At 37.2% G+C, this 26401-nt stretch overlaps 1 protein-coding gene across 2 annotated transcripts; it reads left to right on the forward strand.

Annotated features, from left to right (window-relative positions):
• The first annotated feature begins 6 nt into the window (after nucleotides 1-6).
• ece1 (endothelin converting enzyme 1) lies at nucleotides 7-26401 on the forward strand. Of its 2 annotated transcripts, XM_058373478.1 has the most exons (19): nucleotides 7-653; nucleotides 11848-11983; nucleotides 13712-13747; nucleotides 13836-14048; nucleotides 14662-14786; nucleotides 15749-15895; nucleotides 16025-16090; nucleotides 16333-16521; nucleotides 16655-16797; nucleotides 16985-17099; nucleotides 18648-18758; nucleotides 18839-18937; nucleotides 20162-20239; nucleotides 21028-21131; nucleotides 21269-21379; nucleotides 21490-21557; nucleotides 22101-22291; nucleotides 22908-23003; nucleotides 23131-26401. In XM_058373478.1, the coding sequence occupies exons 1-19, from the start codon at nucleotides 525-527 to the stop codon at nucleotides 23305-23307; spliced, it is 2334 nt and encodes a 777-aa protein (XP_058229461.1). In that variant the 5' UTR covers nucleotides 7-524; the 3' UTR covers nucleotides 23308-26401. The 2 variants fall into 2 exon arrangements, with proteins under 2 accessions (XP_058229461.1, XP_058229462.1); XM_058373479.1 differs by lacking the exon at nucleotides 13712-13747 and having other exon boundaries at nucleotides 8-653.

Below are 26401 nucleotides of genomic sequence, written 5' to 3' on the forward strand. Positions count from 1 at the left end.
GCACTCTCTCTTCCTCTTTCTCTCTCTCTCTGTCATTTCTGAACCACACAAACTCGCACACCCTTATTTTTTGAACACGCACACAAGTTGTTCAGGTCTTCTCCCCTTTGTTTTTCTTGTGTGCGTCTTGCCCAACATGGACTGTCAAAGCTTACTGGGAGAAAGTTAAAGCCACAGAATTGCTGAACAGAACATGGTAGAGCATATCATGCTCCCAACACAGGGGTATTTCTGACAGACAGTGCTTTTGGAGTTTAAACCTGAGGGAGAGTTTACTATCTGTGGGAGAGAAAAGGTGAAACTTTGGGCTCTGAGGAAGAGATATCAGAAGGTGGGGGAGGTGAAGGAAGCGACCCCTTACACTCTTGCATTCTGGAGACAGAGATTGCTCGAGTTTGTTGAAGTAGTCTTTATCCAGACTCCTTCTGATGGATCCTAGGAGAACCTCTTTCCCAAGGATTCTCACAGACTACAGTGGCTTAAAAACAAACACACACAGTGAACAGTGAGGACCTGGTATTAGTATGGAGGCACTGAGGGAATCTTTTCTCCTTTTAACCTTCCAGATGTCATCCTACAAGCGAGCTACCTCAGACGAAGAGGAGCTGATAGACACCACCCCTGACAGATTGTATCAGTCTCCAACCGTTCAGGTAAGAGCTTTCTGTATGTATTGTCATGTAGCCTGATTTTTATGTTGGTTTTATTCACTTCATACAATTGACTTTTACTTGATGCAGTTTACTACGAACACATCACAACATCTGTCTTGTTTTTGTTCAATCATAAAGCGACTTTTTATAATCTCAAAGCCTCAAGGAACCTAAATTCGTCACAGATTTAAATTTTAACAAATCTGAAACCCAAAACCCATCGCTCTGGTGCTATGGTAAACTTTATTCAGCTATTTTATATCATCCAAGTTATTACCACGCTAGCTAACATTTGAGAGATAAGGAATTGTTAGGTAGTCTTAACAAAAGCTTCTTGTTGAAAGGGTATTTGAGAACTTTTAACACCTCTGCAGCTGTCAGCCTGCAAGCTGCCCATGTTTTGGCTGAGAGAATAGCAGCAGATGAATTGCTCTGTAGATAAGTTCAGTTTGTCATGAGGTGTGTAAGATATGTTTCCGTTGGTGCCATTTCCTGCTGCTGAGTTTGTTGCACATTTGCATCTAGTCTAATACAGTAGGTGAATATTAGTTCAAACTTGTGTTTGTTTTCATACATCCTGTTCTGGCTTGTTTTTGTGATAAACGATTTCTATTCCATACTTTTTTTATGGTAATTGCTTGTTAATGCTGTCAGGGACCCCTTTAACAATTAAATCTATTCTACAGCCCTACTCAGCACTGTTTTTTAAAGAAAATATATTATTCTATTTAAATAATGAGTAATTGAGGTTTGGATAAAATGTTGAATTCGAGTGACCAGTAAAACAATAACAAACAGAGCTTAACAATTTTGATTTCCTCCACGGTAGAAAGACCCCCTGGCTATGCTTTAAGGACACTTAAATTATTACTTTATTCAAGTTATGTAATCAGTATTTCTTGTGGGGAGGTACACTAAAAAGTGGAATATGTGGCCAGTCAGATTTCTGAGAAAATATTATGTATAATTTACAAAAAAAAAAAAATGATTTAATTGATTTCATTTCATATGCTGACATGATTTCATTGCTTATACCAAATGTAATTTAAGTAAGAATCTGGTCTACTATTTTTAGTTATGTTGAGTGAATGTGGTTCATTCTTTCAGAATTAATATGATCCTGTTATGTCGTCTCACGCGTATGTGGCACTTACAAGAAGAAATGGCTATAGTATTAAATTAATGTTAATTTGATTAACTCGTGTGGTACAATGGCATGTTTATAATCGTTGCTGCCTCACAATACCAGGGTTTTGGGTTTGAATGAATATGCAGTTTGATTTTATTTCATGGCTTCACGGTGACTGTAGACGCACAGATTGTGTTAATGTAACTCAATACAATTGCATAAAATGGATGTACAAATAGTGTAGTGTGTTTTCTTATCTAGCTTTTCAGGACCAAATATTAAGGAAGATTTGTAGTGGGATAAAGAAAGAAAGAAAACACATCAATTATAATTTATTTGGGTCTAAATAACATTTTTGTGGCCCTCACCACCTTCTATAAAGAAACCTCGGGATAAACAAGAAAAGAACACAGTAGGTTTAAATAGTCAGCCTTGAAGTAAACCTTTTAATATAGAAACCAGATAAGAGTAAGAAAAACCCTTCCTACTTCATTACGAGAGGCGCCATGTGTTTAAGATTAGATACAAGATTAGATAATCTTCAAGAAGCATGACTACCTGAAATAAAAGCAGAGCAAATGGAGCAAATGTGTGCCACATCATGGCAAGAAAGGACATCAGTCATGAAGCAATTATTGCTGCTGATCTGTCTAGGATGGTTTTTAAAGCCATCTACAGTTAGAATTATAGTTTACAAATGTCAGTTACCTTCCCAGGAATGGCCGACCCAGCAAATTTAATCTAAGGTCAGAATGTTTAACGCTCAGAGATATAAAGGGAAACCCAAAAGCTACACCATATGACCTATAGGCCTGTGTAAGTACATTAGACAAATTAGACATTTATATTCACAAAAGCACAATTACAAAAAGAATGAAAAGTATGGCTAGGAAAATGTGCCTTCTCTCCAAAAAGAAAATGGTAAATTGTAGCAAAATTACATCATAGTACTGGAAATGATTGGATATGGAACTGATCATTTCTAGGTGGAGATGTTTGGTCCTCCTGCACAGCACCATCTTTGGCAAAATCCAAACAAAGAGTATGACGCATACAACTGTCAAGCATGGTGGTGTGGTGGTGGGGGGATAATTTCGGCTTGTTTTGAATCCACAGACCTGGGAAACTTACGGTCAATGAGACAAGTATGAAAGTTTGAAAGCACACCAGTAAATTGACATCTGAATGGTTAAGAAGTGGTCAAGCCAATGTTGGCCAGGTCAGACCTCAACCCTGAAGAAATGCTGTGATAGGATCTTAAGAGAGTCCTCAAATATCACTACTGAAACAATGTTGTTAAATTTCTCCAAAATGACGAGAAACTGATAAACATCTAGTGCTTACTTGCTTTTCCCTTGACTGTATATAAGGCACTATTAATGTCATCTATATATTTTAATTAAAGGTACATTTTGGTTAACTAAAATAATCAGATGTTCTCAAAATCTATATAGTCAGGAACCTCTTTAAAACAAGAAATAAACTTTAAAAGCCGATTTCATTTACAAATAAACCAATATAAAAAAATAGGTAATAGCTGAAAGGTTGTTTCATATGTACAGTTATGAGTTGCCTATTTACTGGAGCCAGAGACCCTTTTTTTATTTATGAACTTTCCACCCATGGAATCCATTTTCTTAAACATTGTAGCTGTTAGATTCCAGTTGGTATTATTTATAAGTATAAAGACATTAATAATGATGGATTTGTACCACTAACAAAATTACAAAATCACAGACTGCCTGGTTCTGCTTTATGGACCCAATTTTGTGAAACATGATATTAAATCATATCTGGGGTAATTCCAGTAAAATGATATGAGGGATTGTATGTGTTGACAGTTTCTTATCAGCTATAGCACAAATACACATGTTAAAGTCTGCATACTGTAATGTTTTAACCAAAAGCAAAATCTCTCACAGCATATTCAAACATCACCTGCTAATCTTGTAAAAGCCACCCACAGCATGTGTTGGAGCTCCCTGTAGAAACAAATAGACCACAGATAAGCAAATATTCAGGGTGCTTCAATGTCGCTGATTGTTCTCTCCACAGACAGGATTTTTTGGTGAGCTCTTAATGTGCCAGTTCATTTTCATGACCTGTAAACTTCTGATGCTAGCATTTACACACTAGGTCAGGTTTTTAGGTTGCAAATTTGCACAGGGATAACCTTTTCAATTTCTTGACACAAGCTCATTTTCTAATGTCATTTTTGAGCAGAGTTTTCTCTCTCTAATTTCTTCATGGAAAACCTCAGCTTCATTACTTGTTTAAACCATGTTTTGTCCAAGGTATTTAGTGCTCTGACCCGGTAACATATTTATCATATATTGATAGGTCAGCACTGTGGCACAGCAGGTTTTGTTGCTTCCTCAGAGCTCCAGAGTTTAATTCCTGAGCTCAGGTTTCTGTCAGTGTATGCATTGTTCATGCCCTGTAGTAAATTGCATCCTATCCTGTCTCACACCCAGGATTACATTTAGTATTAAGCAGACACACTTATCCAGAGCAACTTACAGAAATATTTTGTAGTCTCATTAGGTCAAGCTCATTCAGTCAAGGACTTTGGAGTACCATCAGTCTTGATACCAAATCCTGTTGAGTAGAGTATAAAAAGAAAACAATTTCTCAATAGTAATGCTAATTCAAACAAGGAGGTAGGTATTTATCCTTCATATAAAGACCAACAGGGACTTAAGGGAGATGGATAACAAATTGTTATGCTAAAAGAGAGTGTTCACTATGTTAAAAACATAAACTCAAAGGGCATTTCTAAAAAACATTCGCAATGTGATGTGGTTAAAAAGTGTACACAGGTTAGCAGTGTGATGCATAGTTAAATGGAGTTGCTTTGATACTACAAAAGAATGTACTGTAGATGATTGTAAAGAAGACTAATCTATTGACCATCTTTTAATAAACTGCTCATGCTCAGCAGAAATATGGCACAAAGTGAAAAGGTTAGGTTCAGACAAACACGAATGAAAAATTATAATGTAGTGAATTTTTGATTAAAATCTGGAATTCTGCTGGCTCATTATTTAAATATTGTTAATTCCTAAATATGGAAAATGAGATGCTTGTTGATGATTAATCAATATTCCTGCTGAGCTGGTGTGCAACACATTTTATGTGAATTATGAAGACAAATGAAAATTGACCGACGGACAAAAAACAAATTTCCATGGAAAATTAAAATTTTGCTGTTGGGTTTTGTAAACATGTATAAATGTAGGGACAAGAGTTAGTGAACAATAAACCACTGTATTTTTGTCCAGTTGAATTACATGTACTTGTCTGTCATAAGTCTTTAAAATCTCTCAATAAAAGTTGGTTTAAAAAGAAAAAATCATTCAAACAAGTTGTACAGAGATCAGATGACATGCAGAGTCAAACCTGTCTGGATGGTTCAGTAGTCCAGTCTTAAAATGACAAGACACTGAACAGACACCTGAGTGGCTACTGTGGATAGAAATGGTCTGATAAACCAGTATAGTTACTGATGTCTTTTCTGAGGCAAAAAGTGTTCTTGCTTGTGCAGACTACCCTAAGGTTGTGTGCAGTGACAGATGGAGAGACCTGAGATCATGGCATGAGGTTACATCTGCAGGGAGGTACAGCAGCTCTGTCTTGCTGGGATTTAGTTTCAGCTGAGGAGCTGCCGTCCATGATATGTCAACCAGTAATGCTGACATCTGTGTAGAAACAAAAATAAAAAATAAAAAAAATCACAAATTGTCTTGGTTATGTTGTTGGACCCCACTAGCCACTAGAGTCTTTCAATCTGGACTAGAGTGATGATCACCAATCTTCCAAAAGACATTATCTCATCCCATAATTTGACATCAGTCAAAAAAAACATAGTTGTTTAATCTGGTAAGTGTAAAAGCTATAACATAGTATTTCCATATTTTTCATACCCATTAAAATTAATTGAGCTCCTATGCCCTGTGAAAGGACCACTGAAAGAAGCCACTCCCATCAGGAAGAAAAATATTAAAGGTCACCTGTCACTTTTTTTTTTGCATTGGATCCCAAGGTAAAAACAAACCATGCCTGTACAATGCCTCCTGCAGCAACAGAGTCACCAGTATTTCCTTTACTTCATTACACATCTGCATTATAATATATACTTTCAAATAAACTGGTGGGAAATGTGCATACACTTCCAGTCAAAGGTTTGGGCACACCTGATCACAGAAAGCTGCTGTTAATTTTTTAAAGCAGTTGTTTAATATTATAGAACACACATCACAAATTCAAGTCCTGTGGACCAAACACATCCAGCTACCTCATTTCATTAAACTGTCACAAATTTGCATTCTTAGGTTAGCATTAGATTATGGCCCTCATGACCCTTGTTTTATAGCGACAACGAAGACATTAACACAATGAAATAACATTTATCAAATTGTCACTGTGAAACATTTGTCTAATTACCCAATGGCCAAGAAACATGTTTACATGCTATATTTAAATTGCTTAATAGTATTGCTTCTCAGCCAGCTACACGAGGGAGCATCCTGTTGTAAGTAAAATCTACTTATTTTAATTAAAAAAACACTTATGAGAAAATGCATCAAATTATGTGTAGGTGTGAACTTCACTTTTTATATCTGTATTAGAAACAAACCATAATCCTTAAAATGTTTTAAGGCAATGAAAATATATATTTAATTTGTGTCCAAAGTTTTCTCTAACTAATAGTGTATACTGACATACTGCACACATATTGCACAGTATTTTCCAATATATCACAACATGGGCGTAGGTTTGTCTTGAAAAGGGAGGTTACCCTGAGCCTATAGCAACATGCATATAAAAACAAATACCTTCCAGTCATCAGTTTAACATATGATGTAAATTTGAACCGGATGAACATGTATGTTTGCAACTAGGTCAGGTACTATGTGCAAATTAGCATGCAGCACACTTTACCAACTGAGCCAGAGACATATGAAACCATTCCAAACCATAGTTGACTTTGAGAGTACAAATAATGTGCATATAAAAAGAAGAACAAATATGCAGTATTGGAATGAAAAATAGCTTAAGGTTTAAGCAGCTAGAGTAAGCACTACTTAAATGACAGCTTGAGAGAGCAATAAATCTTATTATGCTTATAGAGTCAGAGAAAATCCATTGAATACATTGACGTACCTCTTTTTAACTCAATCATTAACATCAAAGAAAAAACACAAATCAGAAACTACAATTTTTCCACATAATACAGTAATAAACTATTTCTGAGACTTACCAGGTCATCTAGCCTTACACTACAGCCATAAAATCCTTTTTCCTTTCCTGATGGGGAAAGGAAAGGACCTATGACAGACTTCCACTGCGCCTGACTGAAGCATGTGAGGACACCGAAAGAGTCCAAACTATAGTCTGGTTTACGCATTTATTTTATCCATTAAAAGCCCCAATGTTAGTAGGAATATTTCCACCATAATGTAAATTGGTAGAGGTCTCCACTTTAATCTATATCTATATATCATGATATTTTTATTTTCTGATTGTACAGGTTCCCTTTCCTCTGTCTTCTGACCTGCACATCGCTTTCTAAGTGAGTCAGCTATAAATGCTGGAATTCATGTGGTGAACTGCCTGCAGCCATATAAAGAAACCTAAAATTACTCCAGTGGCACAAAAGCCCGATTTTGAGCAGCTTGCATCGATTTTGCCTTGTTTTTGTTTAAGTAGAGTTGACCTGTAAACATGTTTTAAACACTTTAGTGGCAATTTGTGTTAGTCCACAATGGTACAGGGTAGACGTTTTAGGACTGTGGGTAAAATTCCACTTTTGGCTGTTCGCAAAGGAATTTACCTGCTTAGTTGGTTTTATTTCCCAAAATCTAAACAAATCAGTTGTGTAATCTATAGTGGCCCTAACCAGGATGATGTATTTTCTGAAGTAAACCCTCATGTTCTCATGCTAGTCTTTCTTGAGATCATGAGATTCGTATCTGACTGCCCACTTTCACCTAGAAGAATGTAAACACCACCCACTTCCTCAAGTTTCTTGTCAACACAGGCTTTTCTTTTGTACACTTCACAAAATGTTCTTAAACCATTATTATTTGTTACAATAGCAAGTCAAGTATTTAGACTTGACCATATAACTGAGGTGGAATCTATGCATGGTTTTGTTAAATTGTGAATCTGTTGATGATTTTTAAATGAATGCATGAATGAGTGTTTCTGGAGTCTGTCTCATGAAATAGGCTTAATCATTTGCTCTGTCAGTCTAGTTTTAGGTCATGATTAAATGAATCTGTGTGCATTCAGTGGCTTAGTTGTATCGGATAATTTGTCTCCTTTCGTTGCACCACTAACTGCTCTTATGTGGTACTCTATCATGATGGAAAGTCCATGTAAGTCATTAGGGCAGTTCCAACCAAGCCTGTCTGACACAAAGAATGCGTTTACTTTACAGTGTGTGAGTGCATGCAAGTGTGTGATCTTGCTATGGCATCCGAGCAAAGGGACGTATCAAATGCAAGCTATGTACAAGAAATGCAAGCTTTCTTGTAAATAATACACTACTATTGTGGTAACACTGGGTCTCATTTATCAAGCTGATTCAAGAGTAAGGATCTGTGTGACAAAGGCTAAATTGTGATGGTTAGATGACTGGGTCAGAGCATCTCCAAAATGGCAGGTTTCGTGGGGTGTTCCCTGTATGCATTGGAAAGTACCTACCAATAGTGGTCCAACAAGGACAACTGATGAACAACAGACAGGGTCATGGGCACCTAAGGCTCAATGATACATGTAGGGAGCAAAAGCTAGCCCGTCTTTTCTGATCCCACAGGATAGCTATTGTAAAACAAATTGCTGAGAAAGTTAAAGGCTGCTATGATAGAAAGGTTCAGGACACATGGTGCATTGCAACTTGCTGTGTATGAGGCTATGTAGCAGCAGACCAGTCATAGTGTCCATGCTGACACTGTCCACCAGCAAAAAGCCCCTACAATGGGAACGGGAGCTTAAGAACTGAACCATTAAGCAATGGATGAAGGTGGCCTGCTCGAATTTTTCTAACAGCTGATTAATCTAACAGTTGTTTATGGTCTGTGATCCTGGACATAACTTGCCCAGGAGCAGCATAGCTGTGCAACATGAGTTGCCATGGCAATTTAACCTGGTAAAAAGAAAGAAAATCCAGGGTAAGATTAAACTAAGCTTAAATATAGCTAGGTAAACATTAACTCATGTTTCTAGAGATAGGCCTCTGGTGTACAAAGAGTTTTGGTTTCTTATTCCTGTGGCAGTGTTATGGGTAGATGTAATTGTGGGCTACATTAAACTAGCTCAGTATAATGACTCAGTATAGTGGCTAACCAAGTCATGGCACTCATTAACAACAAAAAAAACAGTGTCGGTGTTGTTAAGAAGCCAGTTCTTGAGCATTCTTTTCTGCTGTGGAAAATCTGGGGCACAAACCAGATATGATCAGTAAACTAGTGTATGTTTTCAGTATGTTATTTATTAACCTGTATTCTTATTTACAGCCATTCAGTCTCATATAAATGTGAACAAATATATTTGTTAATCATTTGCATTAACAAGACATTTACACTGATCAGGCATAACATTGTGAGCAGTGACCGGTGAAGTGAATAAGACTGATTATCTCCTCATCATGGCACCTGTTAGTGGGTGGGATATATTAGGCAGCAAGTGAACATTTTTGTCCTCAAAGTTGATGTGTTAGAAGCAGGAAAAATGGGCAAGTGTAAGGATTTGCGCGAGTTTGACAAAGGCCAAATTGTGATGGCTAAACGACTGGATCAGAGCATCTCCAAAACTGCAGCTCTTGTGGGGTGTTATGAGCTACTGTTGCTGAAATTGCTGAAGAAGTTAATGCTGGTTCTGATAGAAAGGTGTCAGAATACACAGTGCATCACAGTTTGTTGAGTATGGGGCTGCATAGCTGCAGACCAGTCAGGGTGCCCATGCTGACTCTTGTGCACCGCCAAAAGAGCAAACAATGGGCAGGTGAGCATCAGAACTGGACCATAGAGCATTGGAAGAAGGTGGCCTGGTCTGATGAATCACATTTTCTTTTACACCATGTGGATGGCCGGGTGCAGCGTTGCTTACCTGGGGAACACATGGCACCAGGATGCCGGCAGAGGCAGTGTCATGCTTTGGGCTGTGTTCTGCTGGGAAATCTTGGGTTCTGCCATCCATGTTACTTTGAGGCCATGTACACCCTTTCATGAAAACGGCATTTTGTGGCCTCTTTCAGCAGGATAATGCACCGTGCCACAAAGCAAAAATGGTTCAGGAATGGTTTTATGTGCACAACAACGAGTTTGAGGTGTTGACTTGGCCTCCGAATTTCCCAGATCTCAATCCAATCGATCATCTGTAGGATGTGCTGAACAAAAAAAGTCTAATCCGTGGAGGCCCCACCTCGCAACTTGCAGGACTTAAAGGATTTGCTGCTAACATCTTGGTGCCAGATACCACAGCACACCTTCAGGGATCTAGTGGAGTCCATGCCTTGACAGGTCAGGGCTCTTTTTGCAGCAAAAGGGGGACCAACACAATATTAGGCAGGTGGTCATAATGTTATGCCTGATCTGTGTAGTATTCCGGTAAAGCCAATGAAATTCTGTGAATATCCAGTGAAAAATTGATTATTACACTTATCGTATTTATAGATTACACATCTCAAATGATATGCACAAAGGTAATGAAATTGTCTTTTTGTAAAAACCTTTTTGATTCATATTAATGAATTAAAAAATATGAAAAAGAAAGCAATCCAATGCAAAGTTTAAATTAAGAGAAACACGTCTAGGTATTTAAATAAGACAAAAAAGAAATGTGTATGTAACGAACACGCTGGTCTTTGCATGTTTAACTCTTTTTAACAGACAACAAAAAATGGAATTTAAGCCTGTTGTGGTTGTGTCCATGTTCAGCACTGATTTTCTTATTGTCACAAAGTGTAGGGTCACAAATTCCAGTAAGTAATGACTCTCTGAAGAAAGTAGACACTCAGGGCTTTGAAGAATATGAAGTTGTTTTTCCATAAGTATTTCTGTTTTTTCCTAGCCTATTAGGGGCAATATATAGTGAAAAGGTTAATAAATAAATAAAATGGTTTAGTGTTTTTTCACACAAATGTCTATATCTTAAATAAATCAAAGCCATTTCTGCTCTCTCAAGTGCTTTTTCATATCTAAAATTTTAAAGGCTGTACTGGTAAAAAAAAAAAAAAAAAAAAAAAAGGATTAATATGGAATAGATATTTAAAGACTTTTTTTTGGTACTTGTCAGTTCTGTATTACTGCAAGAGAGGCCAAAGAGACTTGTAGCTGATAGGCATCAAGACACTTCGAACATCACCATTTCCTTGTGTGAGAGGCTTGGGGTTTCCTTTTTCTTTCACTTTTACTTCTGAGATATTCTTTTCACCATTAAGTGAGATGTTGTCATGTCCTTTCTGCTTTGTGTGAATTTTTCCTTTTATGGACTTTTCTGGCTGTCTCTAAATGCAAATGAGTTGTGGCATGTACATGCTTCACACATTACAGGTGACTGGCAGTCAACATGCATACGTTAATATGATGTACGAAATCAGTTTTGCCTAAACACTTGTAAATCTAAATGAGATTTTTTGCTCATTTGGTTTGTGCCAACTTATACACACGAGACTGATAAATGAGGCCCATTGTGGCAGGATTTAGAAAAAACAATAATCATAGCAGGTGGCACCTATGAATAGAATGGCATCACCCCAGATCATAGCTGTGGTTTGACATATGGCACTGCTAGTGACAAGACAACAAATGATGATCCCTCTCACAAATGTGTCTGAGAATGATAATGGTGTGCATTCATTGACTGGATGTCTAGGATAAAGAATAATCTATGAAAATAAATCTCTTCTGTTTAAGGATCAGCTGTGTTCAGTGTTTTTTTTTTTTTTGTTTTGTTTTGTTTTGTTTTGTTCTTTTGGTCATTCACTAACATGAGAAAACATATGCTATATAATGTACAATTTCTTCCTAAGCCTTTAATTTTTTTAACGTTTTTGTTCAGGTGCTGGAGCATAGACTGGGGTCCAGGTGTTGGTCTGAGCGAAGCCATGTGGAGAAGAAGCTCCTTGTTGTGGTGTGTGGTCTCTCTCTGGCGTTATTCATATGCATCCTGACACTGGGTCTGCATTATAACGAGAGTGAGTGATGGAAAAAACAATATTTTATCCTGTGTATGCTTATGCAACTGCTTATGCATTATGTGCACATATCTCAAGCAGAGGTATGGAAGAAAATTGCATTTAAAGATCCAGTTCTACTGAAAGACAAACATCCATTTATGGTAAAATGACATCACTGCCAAATTTCATTTCAATGTCTGTACCGCGTATCCGATCTCTCATCGGGTCACGGGGAGAAATCTCAGGTGTCATCAGGCATCAAGGCAGGATAGACCCTGGACGGAGTGCCAACCCATCGCCGGGCACACACACACACTCATTCACTCGCACACTACAGGCAATTTAGAGACTCCAATCAGCCTAAAAGCATTGGACTGTGGGAGGAAACCCACCAAGCACTGGGAGAACATGCAAACTCCACACACACAGTGAGCGGGAATAAGACTCGAACCCAGGACACTGGAGGTGTGAGGCGAACATTACAGAATGGAAAATGAGGTATCACTGTTTATCAGCCTCTAAATTTGTCTTTGTCTCATCACCAAAGGTAAAAATCACTGGCGACATTTATACACTTGACTGATCGGGTGGCCAGCAATCACTGATTAATTCAGTCACTTCTGTTTTTTGACTAAATTTCTTTTCTTAATGTTTGAAATAGTCAATTAAAATTTTAAAGCACTTTTTCTGTTGTCCCCTTACACACTCTGGTACCGATCTCTTCTCTGGTTTGATGAAGATGTAATAGGAATGCAGCGTATTGACTGCTGCTATTTGCATTTGAATGTCTCTCAATGCTACACAGCCTGTTCGAGTTATTTAAAGTAGAGATGGCATGATAACACTTTTTCCATGCTGATAATCCTGTCCAGTCATGTCTGTTTATATGTAAACATTTCCAGTTCTAAAAATAACTTTCTTCATATTTTTTCTGGGATCTGAAAGACCATGATATTGAATGGAAATCCAGTGCGATTTCCGATAACCAGTAAGGAAATCACACTTTAGGTGGACTTACGCATGCATTCTTGGAAGTCTGCATGTTTTTCACTTGACATACCAGGCATTTATCTGTCAGTCATGGTTTTTTTTTTGTTATTGTTCAAAAGTCAATTTTGTATCATAGAACAGCATACCAGCGAATGCTATTTCCTCCTATTCAGCCACCCTAGCTCAATGCTGCATGACAAATCACTGCATTATGTAAAGACTACTGATTGAAAAATGTGCCCAGACCAGAATGTTTACCCCTCCTTTTCCCCGTCAAAGTGCCTTTTTGTTTTTCGGGCCTACATTTGCTGCTTTTGGGCCTGTTTTCCTGCTCACTTGTGTTTTATCTCTCTAGGCTACGGTTGTTTCTCTAAGGTCCAATGTTTTTCTTATGAGGGTCCACAAAAAAACCCACTGTTCTAATCCAAACAAGACCTTTTCATTTTAGTTATTTATACCAGTCTAAAAAGAAATCTAATACATACAATACAGTTGTTACCTAAAACATTATCATTCAGAGATTGGAGTATAGATGCATACATACAAACTCAATAGAAAAAGGGAATAGCCAAATGAAAATTCTTCCAGTATGTGTGTTGGGGCATATCCTATCTAGACTATCTAAAACTTAATACAGACTATAAGACAATGACTTTATTTGAATAAACAATACCACATAATATTATTGAAGTGAACCTCTTTCATATATCACAAGTTAACTGTTTTTTCTGACATTTTCTGTCTTTATCTGGACAGATAAATGGGCAAGAATGCTTGGACCCCTATATCAGAGTAACAGACTGGATTTAAATATTATTTTATCATAGTTAAATATTTTAAAAGGAAGTTGTAATTATTTTATTTACTATTTGTTCCTCAGCACACCCAGGGCTTTGCCTGACTGAACCATGTGTGAGTGTAGCAGCGGCTGTAATGGGAGCTCTGGACCGCTCAGTGGACCCATGTAATGACTTTTACAGTTATGCGTGTGGTGGCTGGATGAAGAAAAATCCGCTACCAGAAGGCAAATCACGATGGGATACCTTCAGCAATCTCTGGGAGCACAACATGGCAGTCATGAAGAATTTACTAGGTCAGACCAATACCAAGAACTGTTTACTTTTACTTTTACAGTTATATGAAACAAATAGAATTGTGTTGAATTCCAGATTTAAAAATAAAAGTATTTTTTAACCTGTGTAAAATCCGGTGTTAGTCTTAGATTCCAGCATGTGAATAAAATACGGTACAATACAAGTTTTAGAAACCAATATTTTGTCAGTGGAATGAAGTTAAATTCATTCAATTCTTTAATACTTGTCTATTTATTTTCATTAATTTTCCTGTAAAAAAAAAAAAAAAAAAGAAGAAGAAGAAATATTTTCATTAAAAACAAATCATCATATATATATTAATTAAAAATGAACTCAAAACTAAATGAACTTTTATTGAAATCATTTTCTAAATAAATATTTATTACACATTACAAATTTTGATAGAAGAAATGGTCTTATGTCACATGGCAATTTTTTTTGACAATTTGTTTTATTAAAAATTAAACTGAAGAAATTAACAAACTGAAAAAGTCAATTTAATGTTTTGTGTTGTATGGTATGATCCTGGAGGCTTCAGTGTTTTTGTTCTTAATCTAAATGTGTATATCTGTGCTGGATGAATACAATAATCTTCTTTACATTTCCATTTAGAGAGCACAGGTCAGCAGGGCCTGAGTCAGGCTCAAGAGAAGTCCCTGAAATACTACAAAGCCTGCATGAATGAAGCCAAGATCGAGGAGCTGGGAGCCCGTCCTTTACAGGAGTTCATCAACCAGGTGAACTTTTACTGCACCTCCATACAGTCAAAAAAAAATTCTTTCATTTATAATTATTTCTAACACTAGATCATTTAAAATCAGTCTTTTACTGTTTCATTGTTTGTTAATATTATTGGGGAGTGGCATTACCAGGCATGAGGAAATGATCAGTCCAGGTATACCGATAATGAAGTGTGATGTGCTCATGCATTTTAGATGGCTAAAAGTAGCAGGAGGGATGAGAGAACAAATTTGTTTGTGTAGGCACAACAATCATCACTGTATTAATAACTTACTCTGAAAATCATCAGTTCTTTTCCTCCTCCAGTAAACTCCCAGATGTACATTAACTGTCACTTCAATATCTCTGAGCTTTGATATTGTTTCTACCAGATTGTCCAGAGTGTAAAATAGGGTCATTTTCTGTTTTTGTACTAATCCAGTTTGTCTTACTGTCCCTAAATGTGCAGCCAGTGACCAACCAGTGACAGTGTTCACCTGAATGAAAGCACAGACATGTAATAAAAAACTTAATTATCTAGCATATAACCAGGATAATGTAGTTTCTAACCATCAGCTATGATTTATTGTTGCATTGTTTTTTAATGGTAAAGTTAAATTGGGTTCTCCACAACACTGAGACAGAGAAAGCTCAAAATACGTATGCAGATAGATATCTTACTACTTTGAAAGATGTGCAGCTTTTGTCGATATCCTAAATATTTTCTTTATACTGCATTTATTTTTTGCACAGTAGACAGACTATAGACACCAAGATCTACACCACCAAGTGGCCTGAACACCCAGAGTACTAAGTTTCACCCAGTGTGGTATAATGAGCTTAATTTTAATTGTATGGTATAATGAGCTTAATTATATCGGTTAGATATAATGAGCTTAATTACGAATGCTTCATGCACTAAAACGTATATCCGCCTGTTCCTTTCATTTATTTTAATTTTTTTTTTTTTTTTTTTCAGACAGGAGGCTGGGCCTTGAATGGCCCCTGGGACAAAGACAACTTCCAGGAGGTTTTGCGCACTGTGTCAGCTAACTACCGCACCTCGCCTTTCTTCACTGTGTACGTCAGCACAGACTCCAAGAACTCCAGCAGCAACATCATCCAGGTGCACAACCTCCTTCACTGCTGGCCAAGTTGTAGTACTACAGTATTTTTTTATGTTTTATGGTGATATGAATAATTTAGGAGTGGGAGAATGACAAAATTTTAAACAATTGCTTCATCTATCCTACAGGTGGATCAGTCTGGACTGGGCTTGCCGTCTCGGGAGTACTATCTCAACAAGACCACCAATGAGAAGGTATCTAGAAGAATAACTGGAGAAATGAAAATAATTGATGCTTTAAAACTCTTGGAATATTAATGTTTTTGTTATACTCTAAAGACATTTCTCATCCTCAGACTATTGTAGAATATGTTGTTTTTAAAATAAGTTATTTATAGCAGCTAAAACAGCTCCATTTTTAGTTATTTATTCTTATTCTAAGACTTTCCATTTCTCAAAGGTCTCTAACTGAATGTCATGGTTTCTAATGCCTGTAGTATCTCAAAGCATATCTGAGCTTCCTGGTAGAGCTGGGAGTCCTGCTGGGCGGCTCAGAGGAGACTTCTCGCACTTTGATGCAGGAGATTGTAGATTTTGAAACTACCCTGGCCAATATTACGGTTCCTCAGGACGAGAGAAGGGATGAAGAGCTCATCTATCATAAGATTCAAGCTAAAGATTTAGCAGTGAGTCACACTATGGCTTGAGAATAGAAAGGTTGAAAACTGTTTGTGTGGTGTTATAGCTTCTCTCTCTCTCTCTCTCTCTCTCTCTCTCTCTCTCTCTCTCTCTCTCTCTCTGTCTGTGTTAACCCTTTAGACACTAGCTCCTGCAGTGGACTGGATGCCTTTTCTCAAAGCAGTGTTTGCTCCAGTTGCTCTTAATGAATCAGAGCCTGTGGTGCTCTATGCCACTGACTACCTCCAGAAAGTTTCACAGCTTATTAGCAAAACCAACAAGAGGTACCTCACCACCATTTACCAAAAACCAAATACGTGAAGACCAGAATAAATACCCATATATTTTTAAAAAAAAAAACTCATTTGTATCCTGACCCACAATTTTAGGTGTGTGACATTATAGACCTCATCTCTGTCTCATTATTAACTTTGCACAAATGGCTGAGCTGATCTCCCTGTGTGAATGCAGCACGCTGAATAACTACATGATCATGAAAGTGGTGAGGAAGATGGTGTCCATATTGGACCAGAGATTCCAGGATGCTGAGCAGCGTTTCCTTGAAGTCATGTATGGTGCCAAGAAGGTCAGTACCAAGTTTCATTAAAGCTGATGTTCTTTATGCATGTGTATGTTGATAAAAACCTATAAATAATCACAAGTGTTCATCACCCAGCTGATTTGCCTAAAAAAACTCATGAGCAGCAAAGCATACAGTGAAATGGATAAATGGTAAAATGATCAATTTACACAACGTCAGGAGCATTTGAACATTTTTCCAATTCAACTATGTTTTTATGAATATATGATAAATGATATTTATGAAGAAATTAATTTGATGCATGATAAATGAGGCCCATTCTTCTACACTTTACTGGCTGGCATTAATCATCTATCATAAAAAAAAAAAAAAGAACCCATTAGCCTGCTGTAATAATGAGGAACGTAATTAGCAGCTGAAGCTGAGGTCATGAAGTATCATTAAAATCATCAACCACACCTTCAGAGAGCTCATTAAAAGAGGAGGAAATTGGAAAGTTTATACTCCATTTGTTGGAAAGTAGGTCAATAGAAAGCGAGTTCAGAACTGAGAGTGGAAGTGTTGAAAGTGGAGTTTTTAAATCATTAAACCTTTTTTTAATTGTGTGACTATGGAAAACTTTGTAGGCTAGGGTTAGTGTAGAATCCCAGTGTGTTACACTGATATGAGCTGCACAGGCTCAGCCTAGTCTTATCAGGCAGAGATCCTGTTCTCCTGACCTCATCTTCCTCGAGGGTCAGGCTGAAATAACAAGCTATGAGTCTGTGAGCTACGGCTGACGTACAGTACGTATGTGTGTGTGTGCACTCGAGTGAGTGTGATGAAAAGGAGGAAAGAGCAAACAGGGTTAAAAGAATTTTGCTGATATTCCATTGCTCATCCTAGTTAGATGGCTAAAACAATGACATTTGGACACATTATATTGCTGGGCCCCACTCATGTGACTTGATATACAGACTGTATTTTTTCCCTCAACTCTTCATTCATTTACTCGTTCTTTGTGTAGCTTGGTCTGTCATTCATTTGGATTGTAAACATCACACCCACAAAAGGAAAAGGGTGAGGTGACAGGGCTTTTTAGTGGCCTATAAAAACATTAGACAGGGACTTATGGTCTCTTCAGAAAGATAAGGTTCTTGAGAGAAAATAATACACTGAAAACATGTTTTGCACCATAAGTAGCTTATTGCTGTCTGCCACCAAGTTTAAAGACATTTCACTCAAAGTTATCTAAACCTACCTCTCTTGAAAATCTTATTCAGCCCATCAAGCCTGACTGGCAGAAAACCAATTAAAATTCAATTAGAGATGTCTGTTTTTAATAATTGGTTGAACTTTTTATTGTCAGCTACCAGAAATAAAGTGTTGTGACTTCTGAACAAAATCCCAGACTGCTTTTATTATGATTGATTGTTGAACTAGGATTTAAGGATGCGCTTTGCTTTGGAAAAAGCCTGAAGCAGTGCTCCATTTTCAGTGTTCAGAGCCAGAATATGAATGAGGAGAACTCGCTGTTCCCACTTGGTTATTCTGAGCTAATAGACAACAGGTTTGAGTATTAAGTTGGATTTGTTTTTGTGCTCAATGTTTCAGAGCTGCACTCCTCGCTGGAAACTGTGCGTCAGTGACACAGACAGCGCGCTAGGCTTCGCCTTAGGGGCTCTATTTGTCAAAGCCACCTTCGCTGAGGACAGCAAGGCCTTTGTGAGTATATCCTATCATGCATTCTTTAATACAGCAGTGAGGCAGAACACACTTAACCTTCTCCCTTGTGTGGATATCAGGCGGAAAATATGGTCTCGGAAATCAAATGGGCCTTTGAGGACGGCTTGAAACACGCGAGTTGGATGGATGGTGAAACCAAAAAGGCAGCCAAAGAGAAGGTGAGAAGCAGACTGTTCTCTAAAACAAAACATATTAACAAAAAAAAATCAATTGCCCATTCTGTGCACCTCTACAAAATTATTTTAAAAAAGGATGTGATGTGTACAGTGGACTCCAAAGGTCTGAGACCATTAGTGATGATGCTTTTATTTTGCATACTTTTCTCATTAATACAATTTGTAGTTTTGAGTTTGTAATGGAAATTACAAACTGTATTGTATGCAAAAAAGACTGCAAACAAATTTAGTGAAAAGTAGAATCTTTGTATATCTTTTGTATCTGTACATGAGTTTCTGGTAATGTTCTCAATTTGCCTTAATGATTAGAGTATGCTCAAACTGGCACAAATTTGTGGAAAAACCTTTAATTTCATTTAGATCAAATCCATCAGAATGTCATCTGAGCACATGCATAAGCAAAGCAACAGCATAGGTTAGGGCTGAGGAAAATTTGACATCAATATCTATTTGAGGTCAATATCACAAAATTGCTTACATTTCAATACAGACCTAAAAATTGTGAAGTATTTTCAATATTTCTTTGTTTCAAATGTCCCTGGTGATCCAATGGCAGGATCCTGTGCTCTCAGCCCGTGTTCAGTTCCCAAGCAAAATGGGATTTTTGACCCCATTGTATATTGTTTGCAGTATTAGATTGTCTTACAGCACTGAAATAAAACAGGGCATGCTGTTATAGAAAAATAATCCACATCAGGGTGGTGTGATGCTGTCCCAAATGATTTTTCTATAATGGTCTGATAACGTTCTACAGCTATTTACTGACTTGAACAATCTTTATTTATTAAACAATGAGACATCATAGTGTGTTTTTTTTTTTTGTTAATTATAGTTGCATATGTTTTCTCACGACACAGAGAACCAATAAAGTGCAAAGCCCTCTGTTCTGAAGATGTCCGCCTTTTTTAAAAGCATGTTAATATGAATTTGTGAGCTGGCTTGCAGATGACACTATTGTCAGAGCTGTATTGTTCTAGGAAAACACACAATGTACACATATCTGACTAATTAGTGTTTAGTAAGAAGTTTCTTAGTTCCGGATTTGACAGTCATGATTTAATACTTTAATTAGTTATAAATCAATGATAAGAGGCAAAAAATGAACTCATCAAACTGTCATGTTCCAGTGTTTGTACTCTTCACTGCCACCTGGTGCTAAAATACTGTATATAGCACCATAAGAAGTGACTTGTTCTTTCCTTCCAGGCGGATGCAATATACAATATGATAGGCTACCCAAAGTTCATCATGGATCCCAAGGAGCTAGACAAAGTGTTCAATGAAGTAGGTACAGAATAACATCGTTATTGTAATGCAGTGTTATATAAGATGCAAAATAGAATCTTTCCTTGCATCAGATCCTTGAAAATGTACAGTGCAGCATGAAAATATAATGTGTGAAAGAAAAAAATTATGATCTGTATATAATGATGATATCTATATCAAACTTGGCTAAAACAGTTGAGTTGTGAAATGTTCCCTTTCCCTGGAAGCTGGGTGTTCTGTGCTGGCCTATACCTATATGTACAACATATACATCAGTCCCTTCAGGATTTCACAGATTTCACTTTTTTTTTGTGATTGTTGCAGCCAAAAATGCTTGATTGACACAAAAAATTACTTTCTGTGGTAGCTGTACTCATGTATGATGCTCATGTTTCGAAGAGGGTTTTAGCTGAGTGTGGGTTGTGTAGATGTCACATGAAAATCTGTAGAAAATTTGTGGCAATTTTGAATAATGGCATGTTTCTCTGAGTATTGTGGAGTTTACTTGAAATCTTGGAACAACTGAAATATGGAGGTTTAAAGTTTTATGCATATGGCCTTCTGGTGGTCCAGCGGCAGGATCCCATTCTCATTGCCATGGCCCAGGTTCGATCCCCGGGCAGGGCGCCAAGCCCGGATAAAAATGGGAGGGTTGCGACAGGAAGGGCATCCGGTGTAAAACCTGTGCCAGATCATGCGAATCAATTGATCCGCTACAAACGGCGGACCCTGCCAATGCGCAGGACAAACGCTAGGATAAAAAGTTTTATGCATGTATATTTATTTATGTTGTTGTTGTGTTCTAGTTTGAAGTCGTGCCAGATTTATACTTCCAGAACGTCATGCAATACTACAACTTCTCAGGCCGGGTCACGGCTGACCAGCTGAGAAAAGCCCCAAACAGAGATCAGTAAGGAGCTGGCCTATTCTCACACACACACACACACACACACACACACACACACACACACACTACATCCTCTACTGACCCACTTACACTTTGCTTACTAGAATTTGGCTGAAAGGTTTCTTCCTCCCCTTGTACAGATGGAGTATGACCCCACCTACAGTGAATGCCTATTACAACCCCACAAAGAATGAGATGGTACTTCCTGCTGGCATCCTTCAAACCCCCTTCTACAGTCATTCCTGGCCAAAGTAAAAAGCTCACACACCTCTACCTACCTCATCACCCTACTACTGGTGTACAATGTATAAAATCAAAAAGTTGCTATGAATAAGAGAATGTTTAATATTTGTTTTTCCAGAGCCCTGACTTTCGGTGGCATTGGTGTCGTTATGGGTCATGAGCTGACTCATGCATTTGATGATCAAGGTAAAGAGTGCTGGCTTGTAATGTTAATGTAAGAGTGACTCCTGTTGGCTTTTACACTTGCTTTAGTCATATATGAACTAGATCTTTTACAGTATATTCTAGCTTCACCTTGGATCAGCGTTCTTTTGGAGGATTTCTTTTCAGGAATTGAAGAGGCTGCAAAATTAATTCAGTTTGAAACAGCTTTTCTTAGTTTATTCCAATGCTGAGAATTGTTCCCCAGTATTTCCCATCACTTCATAGATTTATTTATTTATTTATTGACCACTGAATCTGGTCATTACTCATTACGATGTTCCCTAAGGTTCACTGTTGCCAGATTAAAGCACTCAAGTCTGGCATGGCATATCTCTATCAATTCATTATTATATATAGCTACAGTAAACAGCTGTAAATAAGTTGTTGACCCTTGGTAGATGCCCCAAAAAAATTACAATTATTTAAGTAAATAAAGCCTAAGGTTGTTAAATGAACCAATCACTTATCAATATATGAGTGTTTAATGTGGATGTATGTTAATGCAACGGTGGGTTATGCTCCTAGGAAGAGAATATGATAAGGATGGTAACTTGCGCTCCTGGTGGAAGAACGAATCAGTGAATGCATTTAAGCAGCAGACTCAGTGCTTGGTGGAGCAATACAGCAACTACAGCATTAACAAGGAAGCCCTGAATGGCAAGCACACTCTTGGTGAGAACATCGCTGACAATGGTGGCCTCAAAGCAGCATACAAGGTTTGTGTAGACTATCATCCAATATTTTTTATGTATTTCTTAGTAGGTTTATTGGTGTTAGAACTTCCCTTTGTCTTAAAACTATGTGTACATGATCTAATCACCTGTCGCTATATACTGTATCTACATACAAAAAAGACACACTTTTATAGTTTAAAGAACAATAACAATGTCAGTGTTCACACTCAAAAACAACCCAGAATATGCTGTGAAAGGTTCATTCACATACCCTTCCCATTCAGCACCCACAAGCTGGAAAAACTGGAGTAGAAAACAGGGCGTCTCTCTCGCAAAGCCTTGAACACACAACAGGTGGCTTGGAAAGGGTCACCCTTGACCACATCTCATTCTTTCCACCAGGCGAAAAGTCAGAGGTTACAGAGCAGGCCTGGTATTGACAAAATATCTCATAGCAGCTTCTGCCTGTTGATGTTCTGCCAAGTCATAAAAGCTGCTCTGAGATTAGCCCAGCTTTTCTGAGATGATTTGTGAATTGTATTCCTGAAAGATCAAAACAGTAATGAGTCAAAATAAACAAGAGTGAGAAAGCTATAAAACAAGTTAGTATTTTTTTTTTTTTTTTAATTATGGTATTAAATGCTGTCTTGTGCTGCAGGCTTATGTGAACTGGATCCAGAAAAATGGGGAGGAGGCTACGCTGCCCACTCTGGGAATGACAAATCATCAGCTATTCTTTGTTAGTTTTGCCCAGGTTTGTTTTTCTCTCTTTTTTTCATTGTTTACAAAGAATGCAATTAACTGAGCACACGGTGGAAAAGAAAACATGTACAATACGAGTTATTACTGGAGTAAGCATTTTTGTTTTCCCCTTGTCAAAGGTGTGGTGTTCAGTGCGGACCCCTGAGAGCTCTCACGAGGGTGTGATCACTGACCCCCACAGTCCCTCACGCTTCAGAGTCATTGGCACTATCTCCAACTCCCACGAGTTCTCCAAACACTTTGGCTGTAAGGAGGATTCACTAATGAACCCTAAGCGAAAGTGTGAACTCTGGTGACCCCATTTCCACACTTTGCTGACTCCCAGGAACCTGTGCTTTGCTCCCACACAAAACCCAGAGGACTTGTATTTAAATATGTTTTAATATAGGGCTCTATTTTATTCTCATCAGGACTCGCTTACACTGGAAAGCCTGCTGGATGTTTCGCATGGGAGAAAGAACTGGTGTTGTAAATAAAATGTGTCTTTTATTTTTTATTTTTTTTATTATAAGCTATTGTTTTATAAGGGGAAATTATTTTTGTTCATCTTGTTACAATGTTTTATATATTTCACAGAATCCTGTATCATACAACATTACTGAATGTAGTTCATGACCGGAAACAGAAGTGTCCAGTCATTTTAAATAACAGGCCACAGTGCACAACAGGCTGCAGTTTATTACTGAGTAAACAAATTCAACTTAATAACGTTATTCCAAATCCCTTCCCACACACACACACACACACACACACACACTTGTATATAATATTGGGATTATATACTATGTCAAGTTTTTAGCTTGCTTTTATTGACAAAAAAACAGGAACATAAAAATGGCATTTCATTAGCACTTTTTTCAGTAGATTACTTTATTACTCGATGTTGCCCCCTAGTGTCAAAACAGCGACTAGCTTTTTCAAAAGTTTTTCAATTGTAAAATTTAACTTAAAAACAAGATATTCAGAAATAATTTGTAATAAATAATTAGAACTCTTATCATGATGAATCCAGCCCACAGGCCATATATTTGACACCCCTGAATTAGCTTTTTTTCCTGCACAGACTTGATGGCTCCCTGATATAAGTTATAAGGCAAATTATGGCATGGTATTTATTTTTTAAAATTGACACACTCGAGAGAAGCAAAACTGTTACTGTAGTGGTTTCATATGAATGAAAAAACAGTAATAACAGTAGAGGAAAATCTACCTTAAATAGAATGACCGAGAATTTACAGTGAAGTGGCAATGATTAGAGAAGATGGCATGAAGGGGAAACAAACAGGAACCAGATATTCAAGTGCTTACATTCATTTCATTTCATGCTCTTTTACATTTTAATGTGACCTTTGGGTTGAAATGCTTCCATTTCATAGCCTTAGGTTTGATCATCTCAAAGAATTGCTACCCAAAACCAAATTAATTTCTTTCTGGATAAATCTCTAATCATAATAAAGAAAAATATTTAATATAATACAATATAATATACAATCAATATTTAAATAAATCAATATTATTCAATAAAGAAAAATAAGTCCTTGGCACAAAAACATTGCGTGTAAACAAATACAATCATTCAGATGAAATATAACAATTAGACAAAAGCATGGTGCCTCAGTAAATGTGTTGTGATTAGATTCAAAATGCCACCAGTGGGTCAGGAAGTAAAAAAAAAAAAAAAAATCTCCTCTTTCCTAATTATTTACTAGTGTCAAGATCCAATGACTAGATGTTTTAAAGCATGTCTCATAAATCTTAGCTCGAGCCATAACCGCATCAGTGTGATCCATATATATATTTACAATTTCACAGTGATCACAGAGTACAAAACATGCTTGGATTTTTTTTCTTTGTTATTCTTTTTTTATTATTATTATTATTTTGGTTCTCCGTTTGGTTTTCTGGGACATGATATATGTATTGTGCAATACTTAAAATCTGTTGTTTGTGGGCTATGTTTGTGGTTTAGACATTGAACTACTGATTGAAAGGTTGTGAGTTCAAATCCCACCACTGCCACTGCTGGGTCCTTAACCATAAACTGCTCAACTGTATAAATAACATAAATGTAAGTCGCTCTGGATAAGACCATCTGCCAAATGTCGTGAATGTAAATGTAAACGTATGGCCTGCTGTAAGAATGTGTGTGTGTGTTTGGGTTTGGAATGAATGAATGAACATACACAGAGCTTTGTTTGACAAGATGGGAAATATTTGCTGCTGTTCAAATGTGACAATTGAGACTGCACACATTGTTGGTCCATTAATATGACCAGTGTTGATTATGATACAGATGTAAAATGTGAATACATGTTATAATGTTTTTTCTTACCTGGAAGCAAAAATTGAGATGCAATAAAGTTTTATCCAAATAATTCAATAATCATATAAACTACTCTGAGCATTTCCCTTAGAAATAAAGAAGCCTCAGAGGCTTCTTTGTTGATGTGGTTCCTTTATAATCACACCATGTCACAAAATGCATCCAAACCCAAAATTCAGCATTATTTCCTATTTCAGATGTATTCACAGTTAGTTCAAAGTGACTTCTTTACTTCAGGGATCTCTGGTTTCCCTCCCCAATCCAAGAGCATGTGTTGTAGGCTGATTGGCATCTTTAAATCGTCTGTAGTGTGTGAGTAGTTAAGTGTGCAATTGTACCTTGTGATGGACTGGCACCCCCCAGGTCCCCAGGGATAGATGGATGAGACTACAGTAACATTTGAACATATGTGTAATGTACATAGTGGGAAAAGTGACTAAAAAACAAATCTTTCTTGCACTGAGTTATCAGCCTAGTGGGAAGTGTGATAATATAATCAGTGCCAGGGTGGTGTGATATGGCCCGGTGCCAAGCATAGGAGTCCGGTTTATACTTGAAGCATGATTTTGAGTGTCCTTGCAGAAGCAGCAGCAGTCATTGTGAGAGTTATTGTTCACATATTTGCCTACTTATCTTTTGCAGATCTGGAGGATTAAATGTGACATTCATTAGATGGCAGATTTCCAAGGTTGTTGTTTTTTTTCCAACTACAAAATGTTTTGTGCACAGCAATGTTAAACATATTAACATAAAGGTCTGTCTAAACCTTTCACTGTCGTTGTGAATGTTGTCATGAGCTGTGTCTCAATTCAGAAACTCTGACTTTACATTCAAAAGTATTTACTAATCTAGAAATCTTAATAAGAAAACTCAATAACAGTGTGGAATAGTGCATAAGCAGGCAATTTGAGACACAACACTAGCTTGTTTCACAGAGGTAGATGGACTCTGTAGATCCTTCTCTGAATTCCTACTCAAGTGTAGATAGTCAGGGTTGTGAATAAGGCTAAGACAGGATGTACATTTTATTTAAAAGTGGCTTGTTTGACTTGAAGGAACCAAGTTAA

The sequence above is a fragment of the Hemibagrus wyckioides genome, linkage group LG21, assembly GCF_019097595.1.
Source record: "Hemibagrus wyckioides isolate EC202008001 linkage group LG21, SWU_Hwy_1.0, whole genome shotgun sequence".
Lineage (NCBI taxonomy): Eukaryota > Metazoa > Chordata > Actinopteri > Siluriformes > Bagridae > Hemibagrus > Hemibagrus wyckioides.